At 49.4% G+C, this 12175-nt stretch overlaps 1 protein-coding gene across 1 annotated transcript in view; it reads left to right on the top strand.

Annotated features, from left to right (window-relative positions):
- Nucleotides 1-12175, top strand: part of FBN3 (fibrillin 3) — a 285607-nt gene that overhangs the window by 187781 nt on the left and 85651 nt on the right. Inside the window, exons 17-19 of the mRNA XM_038384214.2 lie at nt 126-179; nt 8432-8557; nt 9270-9395. Coding sequence (XP_038240142.1) covers nt 126-179; nt 8432-8557; nt 9270-9395 — 306 coding nt within the window. The remainder of the gene's footprint in view (nt 1-125; nt 180-8431; nt 8558-9269; nt 9396-12175) is intronic.

Here is a 12175-nt window from a genome sequence, read left to right as displayed (position 1 = left end):
TGTGATACTACAGCAAATAATAATAATCATTATTGAAACGGCTCTGTTCTGTTTTGAAATGATCTCGTTTCGTTAATGCTGTACAGACGAGCAAATGAATCTAACTGTCAAACTTCTCTCCACAGCCGAATTCCAGGCACTCTGCAGCAGCGGCATTGGAATAACAGCTGATGGCAGAGGTAAGGGCTTCCCCAAACACCAAATTATAGGGAAAAGAGTACTTGGGGCACCTTAGAGACTAACAAATTTGTTAGTCTCTAAGGTGCCACAAGTCCTCCTTTTCTTTTTGCAGATACAGACTAACACAGCTGCTACTCTGAAACCTTGTCATATTATAGGGAGTTGCCCATAATTAAGGTTGCCTAACACTTCCCATTGTAAGCCCCTGCTTTCAGTTGCTTATAACTGAGTGTGTGTGCATTTACATGAGTGTGTGGCCATGCGTGTGGTTTGGGTAAGTATGTACGTGTGCACAGTGACTCGGCTAGGCTAAGCTAGCTGTGAGGAGAGGCAGGGGCAAAAGGATCATTTAAATGTTTAGAACTTTATAAGGGAAAACCCAAAGATTGTATCAAGAGCATAAATAATATAGAACATTACCAAGTACTTACTACGTATAGTAATTACTTGTAGGTTATCAACACATGAACATTTGTTACTCTTCCTGACTCTACAGTGTGCATTGTGGTTAACGTGAACATAAGAGATTAGTAAACAATCTACTGTGTCACTTCAGAGAAGACCCGACTTTTCCTCTCCTTGGCTCTAAGTCCAGTGCTGCTCTCACTGGCCTGTTCTTTGCTTCCCTTTGGCCTGACGTGCTCCTTCGATTCACTCTTCCTGCAGCTGTACCTCTTTTCACTGAGTTTATCCACAGGCGGGTTTCTTCACCAACTGGGCCCTCCCTTGTCCATTGGGCACCTTTGAACTGTATTCCTTCACCAGCTGTTCAATCAGCTGATCATGTACTGTAGGTCCTTTGTGGGTGGGCGTCTCATTTACTGTTTCCAGGGTCTCTTTTCCTCTAAAACTGCTTTTTGATCAATTCCCTTTTTCACCAATTAGATTTCCTTTCAGTTGTTTCCCTTGAGATTCTCTCTGTGGATTTGATTTCCCTCTACTTCCCTTCTCTAGCAGTGTCTGCTCACATACCCACAGCTATTTGTTTCTGCTTCTTCTGACTTGAAACCCGTCCTCTTTTCCTTCTTTCCTCCTTCTCACTTTCCAGTCCCCTGTTGTTATTCTCCTGTTCTTTTATTTTATCCCCCCCCCAGCTTTGATCCCAGCTCCAATTCTCCAGTGGCTCAGCATCTAGATTCTTCTGCTTCCCCCCTTCTTCTCTAGCAACTTCTTCCAACTGCCCTCTTCAGGAAGATCCTGAGCTGCCTCCCAGTTCGAGCGCCCCTCTCACTGGCTGTCTCTCGCTCCAGGACAGCTCTAGCAGGTGCTAATGCCAGGGTCAGGGTTACTACATGTATGTGCATGAGCCTGTGTGGGAGGAGGCGTGTCCTCATGCACGTGTGTGTATGAGTGAGCATGGGTTTGATTTTCATGTGGGTGCATGTGTGAGTGTGGATGTGAGAGTGAGCATTTGTGTGTGCATGCATGTGAGTGTGTCTGTGCCTGCACATATATGTGGAGGGAGTGAGAGTGGATGTGTCTCTGCATGTCTCTGATTCTGCCTTAAAAGCCAGCAATTTAATGTTAGGCAAACTTCTCCAGGTCAGCTCCAGACCCTGTGCTGTGTACTGAACTACCCGGCTGGTTCTTGGCACCCCGGTGCAGGCTGCGTGTCTGGGGCTGCAGAGTGTGGCTTTGGGCTCTGCTTCGATACGAATTCAGAGTGTGTCCGAGTGCATCCCTCTCCCCTGTCGCTGCCATGCTCTGGCCAGTTCCCAGCGCATGGACGTGCAGTGTTTGCAGCCTCCCAGAGAGAACAGAGCCGATGGGAGCATGCTGGGGCCTTTGGGGCATGCTGCCAAGGGGCGGCTTTGGAGTAGACAGCTGGCAGGTCAGGCGGCAGGCAGCGTGCTGCCAGCACTCAGCAGTGTTCAGATCCACAGGAAGAGAGCAACGCAGCCAGACAGCTCTGGCCTTTCCAAGCCTTCTGAATGGGAAGGAACCAGAGGCAAAATCCTGGAGGCCTCTGCTTCTTTAAGGGCACTGTGCCTTGGTGCAGCACTGCCCAGGCTGCAGGTCAGATGCCCGTTAGCCAAGAGCTAGGATCTGATATGCCCCTGAGCACAGTCACTGCCAATGTGGCCCAAGAACTCTGCCACACTACAGTAGGGGAGTCAATTTCAGGGTGGGAGTCACCCAGCCGTACAGAGACACAGAGACTAGCAGGACTGCCGTGGCTATGTGGCTGCACCGCCTTGCACCTGCCCAGTGCGGCAAGGCTGGAGTCACTGCTTCCTGGCCCTCAGTCTGTCGGAACCTGCATTGGGCCCCCAAGGCAGAGGATTCTCTTCGCAGTGGAAGAGTTGCCTTGGCTGAGTGCTGAAGCTTTGCTCCTGGTGTGTGTGGGGGGTGCACTTAGAGCTGCAGCAGGAGCTGCTGTCTGCCAGGCTGAGGAGGTGTCTGCTCCTGGGCATTGCCTAGCCCAGGGCAGTTCTTTGGTCAGACACATGCTCCCAGGTGGGCATGCTGCTGGCGTGTGTGAAAAACCTTCCCCAGGATGGCAAGCAGCCAGCTCTGCAGCTGATTAACAGGCCATGTGGGCACTGATTGCAGCTACGGGCCACGTTCCTGCATGGCAGGCTCGGTGCAGGCTTTACACACTCCAGAGGGTTCCTGGAACTCAGGCCTAGGATGCTGTGCCCCAGCTGCCAACCTCCTGGGTGTGGCCGTGGGTCAAAGACCAACCCACTGTGCCATGCAGCCAGCCCGGGGCTCTGAGCCTAGCCTGTTGCGCAGTCTGGCCTGGCACTGGGCCCTGAGCTCTGCCCATTGCTCCGTGTAGCTGGCCTGGGGCCCTAAACCCAGCCCACTGCACCTTTCAGACAGTCCAAGCCTCTGAGCCCAGTCCACTGCACCGTGTGGCCTGGCACGGAGCCTTGAGTCCAACCTGCTGCACCGTGTAGCCAGTACAGAGCCCTGAATCCACCTCACATTTCTGTGGAACAGAGCCATCCATTTGGGGCAGGTTTGTTCCAGGCACTGGAAGTTCCCAGGGGTTTTTAGGCTGCGACTTGTCCCACCCTGCTAGCCGGCCCCCTCCAGCTCTTCGCCCTTTGCCAGACAATCACAGACCCCCTGCACACCGCTACCAGGACTGCGGGGCCCCGTCACACCTGCCAGGGCACATGGGCTGCAGCTCAGACAGCTCTTATAGATTCATAGATACTAAGGTCAGAAGGGACCATTCTGATCATCTAGCCTGACCTCCTGCACAACGCAGACCACAGAATCTCACCCACCCACTCCTACGAAAAACCTCACCTATGTCTGAGCTATTGAAGTCCTCAAATCATGGTTTAAAGACTTCAAGGAGCAGAGAAGCCTCCCTCAAGTGACCCATGCCCCATGCTACAGAGGAAGGCGAAAAACCTCCAGGGCCTCTTCCAATCTGCCCTGGAGGAAAATTCCTTCCCGACCCCAAATATGGCGATCAGCTAAACCCTGAGCGTATGGGCAAGATTCACCAGCCAGATACTACAGAAAATTCTTTCCTGGGTAACTCAGATCCCACCCATCTAATATCCCATCTCAGGGGATTAGGCCTATTTACCCTAAATATTTAAAGATCAATTACTTACCAAAATCCCATTATCCCATCATACCATCTCCTCCATAAACTTATTGAGTAGAATCTTAAAACCAGATAGATCTTTTGCCCCCACTGCTTCCCTTGGAAGGCTATTCCAAAACTTCACTCCTCTGATGGTTAGAAACCTTCATCTAATTTCAAGTCTAAACTTCCTGGTGGCCAGTTTATACCCATTTGTTCTTGTGTCCACATTGGTACTGAGCTGAAATAATTCCTCTCCCTCTCCTGTATTTATCCCTCTGATATATTTATAGAGAGCAATCATATCTCCCCTCAACCTTCTTTTAGTTAGGCTAAACAAGCCAAGCTCCTTGAGTCTTCTTTCATAAGACAAGTTTTCCATTCCTCGGATCATTCTAGTAGCCCTTCTCTGTACCTGCTCCAGTTTGAATTCATCCTTTTTAAACATGGGAGACCAGAACTGCACACAGTATTCTAGGTGAGGTCTCACTAGTGCCTTGTATAACGGTACTAAAACCTCCTTATCCCTACTGGAAATGCCTCTCCTGATGCATCCCAAAACCGCATTAGCTTTTTTCACAGCCATAGCACATTGGCAGCTCATAGTCATCCTATGATCAACCAATACTCCAAGGTCCTTCTCCTCCTCTGTTACTTCTAATTGATGCATCCTCAGCTTATAACTAAAATTCTTGTTATTAATCCCTAAATGCATAACCTTACACTTCTCACTATTAAATTTCATCCTATTACTATTACTCCAGTTTACAAGGTCATCCAGATCCTCCTGTACAATATCCCGATCCTTCTCTGAATTGGCAATACCTCCCAGCTTTGTATCATCTGCAAACTTTATTAGCACACTCCCACTTTTTGTGCCGACGTAAGTAATAAAAAGATTAAATAAGATTGGTCTCAAAACTGATCCCTGAGGACCTCCACTGGTAACCCCCCTCCAGCCTGACAGTTCGCCTTTCAGTAGGACCCATTGTAGTCTCCCCTTTAACCAATTCCTTATCCACCTTTCGATGTTCATATTGATCCCCATCTTTTCCAATTTAATTAATAATTCCCCATGTGGCACGGTATCAAATGCCTTACTGAAATCTAGGTAAATTAGATCCACTGCGTTTCCTTTGTCTAAAAAATCTGTTACTTTCTCAAAAAAGGAGATCAGGTTGGTTTGGCACGATCTACCTTTTGTAAAACCATGTTGTATTTTATCCCATTTACCAGTGACTTCAATGTCCTTAACTATTTTCTCCTTCAAAATTTTTTCCAGGACCTTGCATACTACAGATGTCAAACTAACAGGCCTGTAGTTACCCGGATCACTTTTTTTTTCCTTTCTTAAAAATAGGAACTATATTAGCAATTCTCCAATCATTCGGAACAACTCCTGAGTTTACAGATTCATTAAAAATTCTTGCTAATGGGCTTGCAATTTCAGGTGCCAATTTCTTTAATATTCTTGGATGAAGATTATCTGGGCCCCGCGATTTAGTCCCATTAAGCTGTTCGAGTTTCGCTTCTACCTCAGATATGGTAATATTTACCTCCATATCCTCATTCCCATTTGTCATGCTACCAATATCCCCAAGATCCTCTTTAGCCTCATTAAAGACTGAGATAAAGTATTTGTTTAGATATTTGGCCATGCCTAGATTATCCTTAACCTCCACTCCATCCTCAGTGTTTAGCCGCCCCACTTCTTCTTTCTTAGTTTTCTTCTTATTTATATGGCTATAGAACCTTTTACTATTGGTTATAATTTCCTTTGCAAGGTCCAACTCTACTCGACTTTTAGCCTGTCTCACTTTATCCCTACATGTTCTGACCTCAATAAGGTAGCTTTCCTTGCTGATCCCTCCCATCTTCCACTCACTGTATGCTTTCTGCTTCTTCTTAATCACCTCTCTAAGATGCTTGCTCATCCAGCTTGGTCTACAACTCCTGCCTATGAATTTTTTCCCCTTTCTTGGGATACAGGCTTCCAATAGCTTCTGCAGCTTTGATTTAAAGTAATCTCAGGCCTCCTCTACCTTTAGATCCATAAATTCTTCAGTCCAATCCACTTCCCTAACTAATTTCCTTAATTTTTGAAAGTCAGCCCTTTTGAAATCAAAAACTCTAGTTGCAGATTTATTTTTGTTAATCCTTCCATTCAGTTTGAACTGAATTAGCTCATGATCACTTGAACCAAGATTATCCCCTACAACCATTTCTTCTATGAGGTCCTCGCTACTCACCAAAATTAAATCTAAAATGGCATCCTCTCTAGTCGGTTCAGCAACTACTTGATGAAGGAATCCATCAGCTATCGCATCTAGGAAAATCTGAGCCCTATTATTATTACTAGCACTGGTCCTCCAGTCTATATCTGAGAAGTTAAAGTCTCCCATGATCACGCAGTTTCCATTAGTATTTACTTGATTAAAAACATTAAAAAGGGCTCTATCCATATCCAAATTAGATCCCGGAGGTCTATAGCACACTCCAAGCACTATCATAGTAGAGGCTCTACTAGTTATCCTCCCCAATGTAATTTTTGCCCAGATGGACTCTGTCTTATCCATTGCATCGCTTCTTATTTCTTTACATTCTACCTCATCATTGATATACAATGCTACTCCACCACCTTTACCTTTATTTCTGTCTTTCCTAAACAGCACATACCCTTCAATACCTGTAGTCCAGTCATGACTACTATTCCACCATGTTTCTGTTATCCCTATAATATCTGGTTTCACTTCCTGCACCAGTAGCTCTAGTTCCTCCATTTTGTTACCTAGGCTCCTCGCATTGGTGTACAAACATCTTCATTTTTGCTGTTTGGCCTCGCTCACATTTTGTACCCTATTAGGCACAGTTATTCTACAGCCAGTATAACTGATTAGACTGGTATCCACACTGCCCTCGCTCCTTATATACATTCTCCTACCCACGGCTGTATCCTTTCTTACTTCATCTTCTTCCCTCTCAGTGCTAAAATCTGGCGTGGAGATTACCTGGACATCTCCCAACCATCTCCCCCAAATTCCTAGTTTAAAGCTCTATTAATCAGTTGTGCCAGCCTCCATCCTAGAAGTCTATTTCCTTCCCTACTCACATGAAGTCCATCCCGAGAGAACTGTCCTCTGTCCATGAATACCTCCCAGTGGCCATACATCCCAAAGCCCTCCTTATAGCACCACTGCCTAAGCCATCTGTTGATAGTTATAATCTTGTCACACCTTTGTTGCCCTTCTGTAGGAACAGGCAGAATCCCACTAAAGATCATCTGAGCCTCGATTTCCTTAAGCGTCTTCCCCAGCCTAGCATAGTCTTCCTTAATACTTTCCAGCGAGAATCTAGCCGTATCATTTGTTCCCACATGAAGGATAACTAGGGGATTCTTTCCTGCTCCCTTTAGGATCCTTTTCAACCTCAGGTCTACATCCCATATCTTAGCACCTTGATGGCAACAATAGGAAAAGGAAATTGACTTTGGCCTATCTCCTTCCTGTGAGTTCAGTGCGTGGCCAGCCAGGTGGGCGAGTTCAGCAGGGAGAGTGCAGTGGGCATGTGGGTGTTGCCTGGGGGCCATTCCTTGCCCCAGCTTCTAGCCCAGCTGCCCTGAGACTGTTCTCCATGACACCTGGATGGCACCCTGCCAACCCAGTGGCTTCTCCTCTCTCCTCGCCAGCCCCCGACCCCAGCAGGCAGTGCTGCCTCGGGTGCAGTGGAGGGCATGTGCAGATTCCCTGCGGTGGCTCCTGCCCTCAGCATGCCGGCACAGCGCCCGGCTCATACCTCCTTCGGTGTTCCTGGGAGAGGCCCGTCAAGTGAGCGAGGGGATGTGTAGACTGCCAATGGCAGGCGGGGATGGCTGGCGATCGGCTGGACCTGCTGTCAGGCTGCACTGGCTCTGTGCACTGAGCTGGGTCTCCCATCTCCTAAGGCAGCTCCCTGGCCTCATGCCCAGTATGCCCCCTGTGAATCACAAGCCTGCTGTCTGCCTGGGCTTGGCACTCCACATGGTCGGTGGCAGAGACCCCAGGCCAGTGGAAGGGTGTTTCCTGCCCCCTGCTCTGGGGTGCTGCAGGGCATCGATGCCAGAGTCTTCAGAGGATCCAATTTTTAATCAAAGGATCAAATGGTTCCTCGGACGGGGGCTGTTATTCCCCTTGTAATAGCTCTGCTCCTGCACTGACGGGATAGCGGATGGACGTGGACAGAGTTCACACTGACTCAGTGCAGGGCACAGGGTGTTCTGGGTGTGTGTCCATCAGCCTGGCGCTCCCCAGGCAGGAGGAATTGCACTCCACCCATAGGGCTGGGGGGCTTTGTGGCCCCCACTAGCCCTATGCCAACAGTGTGTGCTCTGCACCAGACTCACTCCCATGGAGGTGGCAGCATTTCCGTGCCACAGGGAAGGTTTCTGCAGGCCAAGCATCACACTGCTGAGTGCTGGGTAGAAGCCCTTGCAACTTTGAACCCTGGAGATTCCTCTAGGGGCAGGACTGGGGGGCAGAGCCTTGCTGCACTCCCAGCACTGGCCATGCACTCTGCTGGGTGGGGGGAGGCGAGGGAGTGTCAGCAGAGGGGTAGTTAGGAGGGGCCTGTGGGCAGCAGCAGGTGCAGTGCTGGAGGCTGGGGGACATTTGGGAGTCAGCCGCTGTTTCTGCTCCATCATTTTGTGTGGCTCCTTCCCCTGCACAGATATCAATGAGTGTGCCCTCAACCCGGACATCTGCCCCAATGGCATGTGTGAGAACCTGCGCGGGAGCTACCGCTGCATCTGCAACCTGGGCTACGAGTCAGATCCCACGGGCAAGAACTGCGTGGGTGAGTTCCGGCCGGGCAGCGGGCAGTGTGGGCAACCTCTGGCTGGAGGCCCAGGCCGTGCTCAGAGCATGGCGGGTGGCTGGCTGGGGGCAGCTGTGCAGGCCAGTCGTAGGCCAGTACTGGCAGGCCAGGAGGCTGGCCACTTGGCGGCAGGGTTCTGCACTGAGCCCGGGCAGTGGGGATGAGGGTTATGGCAGGAGCTGATGGCCCAGGATGAAGAGTTATCTGCTGGGGATGATTCCCTGGCACTGGGTATAGCCTGCATGAACACAACTGCAGAGCAGTATGTTTGCCAGTTAATACAGGCCCCAAATGCTTGGCGCCCTAGTGGCCTATCAAGGTACGGGTGTAAAGTATTGAACTGTGGTGGGCACCGGTGGGGGAGCCCAGGCAAGCCAGGGCCTGTGGACAGTGACTGCAAAGGAAACGAAGCTCCAGCCAGCCACACTCAGCCCTGGGGTAAGTCCCTTGGCCGAGGGGAGGAATCGCCAACTGCTGCCCTGCAGCTCTGCCCCATCCTGCTGCCAGGCCTCCCACTCTATCTCTCAGGGAAGCAAACGGGGCAGCTTTCCCCATCTCCTTTCAGGCGGCGCCTGTAAGCTTATGCAGGAGCCCCTCAGGGTGGGCGGACCCCCGGGAGCTCTTTCCAGCTCTTGCTGCTGGGGGGGCCTGGGCATTGTGACGCACTAGCCCTGCCTGTCTCTGCCCACAGATGTTGACGAGTGCGCCGTCAATCGATTGCTCTGTGACAATGGTCTGTGCCGTAACACGCCTGGCAGCTACACGTGCACCTGCCCCAAGGGCTTTGTCTTCAGGACGGAGACAGACACCTGCGAAGGTAACGGCTCCTTGGGCCACACTGGCTGAGCCGGAGCACTGCTACCTTTGCTCCCAGGAGAAGCAGGAACAGCCCCATGTCAAAGCTGCAACCTGCTCCCATTCCAAGCCCTGCTTTACATACCTGGCCTCAGCACAAACCCGATTTTCTGTTGCAGTTCAGTGAAGTTTCTTGCAAGCTGCCGTAGCAGCTCTGCCGGAATGAAGCCCGCTGGAGGGCCGGATGCTGTGGCATGTGGATGGCTGTGGACCCGTTCTCATCCCTGGCATTGTTTTGTGTGGCTTTGCGCTGGCCAGGAGCAATGTGAGCAGCACAGACTGAGCCGTCACTCTGCAGTGAATCCCTCTCCTGGTGTGTTGCCCATGCTCCTGACTGGGCTGGGTCTCACTGAAGCTCCTCACAGTTCTCCCTAGGCCTGACTAACTGCAATAACTTTGTCTTCCACCAGTTTTGCCCCCTCACTGCTCACCCCCCTCCCAGATGGTCACTAAACATCCTAACAACACAGGGCCTAGCACAAAACCTTGGAGTCCTCACTGGCTAATGGAATAGTTATTGCATCTCTGTGTCCTGCTCTTCCCCCATGTCATAGAATCATAGAATCATAGAATATCAGGGTTGGAAGGGACCTCAGGAGGTCATCTAGTCCAACCCCCTGCTCAAAGCAGGACCAATCCCCAGGAAAATCATCCCAGCCAGGGCTTTGTCAAGCCTGACCTTAAAAATGTCTAAGGAAGGAGATTCCACCACCTCCCTAGGTAACGCATTCCAGTGTTTCACCACCCTCCTAGTGAAAAAGATTTTCTTAATATCCAACCTAAACCTCCCCCACTGCAACTTAAGACAATTACTCCTTGTTCTGTCATCCGCTACCACTGAGAACAGTCTAGATCCATCCTCTTTGGAACCCCCTTTCAGGAAGTTGAAAGCAGCTATCAAATCCCCCCTCATTCTTCTCTTCCGCAGACTAAACAATCCCAGTTCCATCAGCCTCTCCTCATAAGTCATGTGTTCCAGCCCCCTAATCATTTTTGTTGCCCTCCGCTGGACTCTTTCCAATTTTTCCACATCCTTCTTGTAGTGTGGGGCCCAAAACTGGACACAGTACTCCAGATGAGGCCTCACCAATGTCAAATAGAGAGGAACAATCACGTCCCTCGATCTGCTGGCAATGCCCCTACTTATACATCCCAAAATGCCATTGGCCTTCTTGGCAACAAGGGCACACTGTTGACTCATATCCAGCTTCTCGTCCACTGTAACCCCTAGGTCCTTTTCTGCAGAACTGCTGCCGAGCCATTCGGTCCCTAGTCTGTAGCAGTGCATGGGATTCTTCTGTCCTAAGTGCAGGACTCTGCACTTGTCCTTGTTGAACCTCATCAGATTTGTTTTGGCCCAATCCTCTCATTTGTCTAGGTCCCTCTGTATTCTATCCCTACCCTCCAGTGTATCTACCTCTCCTCCCAGTTTAGTGTCATCTCCTGAGGGTGCAATCCACACCATCCTCCAGATCATTTATGAAGATATTGAACAAAACCGGCCAGAGGACCGACCCTTTGAGCACTCCACTTGATCACTACCCATTGAGCCCGACAATCTAGCCAACTTTCTATCCACCTTATAGTACATTCATCCAGTCCATACGTCTTTAACTTGCTGGCAAGAATACTATGAGAAACCGTGTCAAAAACTTTGCTAAAATCAAGGAAGAAGACATCCACTGCTTTCCCCTCATCCACAGAGCCAGTTATCTCGTCATAGAAGGCAATTAGATTAGTCCGGCATGACTTACCCTTGGTGAATCCATGCTGACTGTTCCCAATCACTTTCCTTTTCTCTAAGTGCTTCAGAATTGATTCCTTGAGGACCTGCTCCATGATTTTTCCACGGACTGAGGTGAGTCTGACTTGTCTGTAGTTCCCCGGATCCTCCTTCTTCCCTTTTTTAAAGATGGGCACTACAATAGCCTTTTTCCAGTCGTCTGGGACCTCCCCCGATCACCATGAGTTTTCAAAGATAATGGCGAATGGCTCTGCAATCACATCCGCCAACTCCTTTAGCACTCTCAGATGCAGCGCATCCGGCCCCATGGACTTTTGCTCATGCAGCTTTTCTAAATAGTCCCGAACCACTTCTTTCTCCACAGAGGGCTGGTCACCTCCTCCCCATTCTGTGTTGCCCAGTGCAGCAGTCTCGGAGCTGACCTTGTTCGTGAAGACAGAGGCAAAAAAAACATTGAGTACATTAGCTTTTTCCACATCCTCTGTCACTAGGTTGCCTCCCTCATTCAGTAAGGGGCCCACACTTTCCTTGACTTTCTTCTTGTTGCTAACATACCTGAGTAAACCCTTCTTGTTACTCTTAACATCTCTTGCTAGCTGCAACTCCAAGTGTGATTTGGCCTTCCTGATTTCACTCCTGCATACCTGAGCAATATTTTTATACTCTTCCCTGGTCATTTGTCCAATCTTCCTCTTCTTGTAAGCTTCTTTTTTGTGTTTAAGATCAGCAAGGATTTCACTGTTAAGCCAAGCTGGTTGCCTGCCATATTTTCTGTTCTTTCTACCCATCGGGATTGTTTGTCTCTGTAACCTCAATAAGGATTCTTTAAAATACAGAAAGAAAAGGAGTACTTGTGTCACCTTAGAGACTAACAAATTTATTAGAGCGCTCTAATAAATTTGTTAGTCTCTAAGGTGCCACAAGTACTCCTTTTCTTTTTGCGAATACAGACTAACACGGCTGCTACTCTGAAACCTTTAAAATACAGCCAACTCTCC

Source organism: Dermochelys coriacea, chromosome 25 (genome assembly GCF_009764565.3).
Source record: "Dermochelys coriacea isolate rDerCor1 chromosome 25, rDerCor1.pri.v4, whole genome shotgun sequence".
Lineage (NCBI taxonomy): Eukaryota > Metazoa > Chordata > Testudines > Dermochelyidae > Dermochelys > Dermochelys coriacea.
Note: the sequence above shows the minus strand (reverse complement) of the source record. Positions and strands in the feature narration are given on the sequence as shown.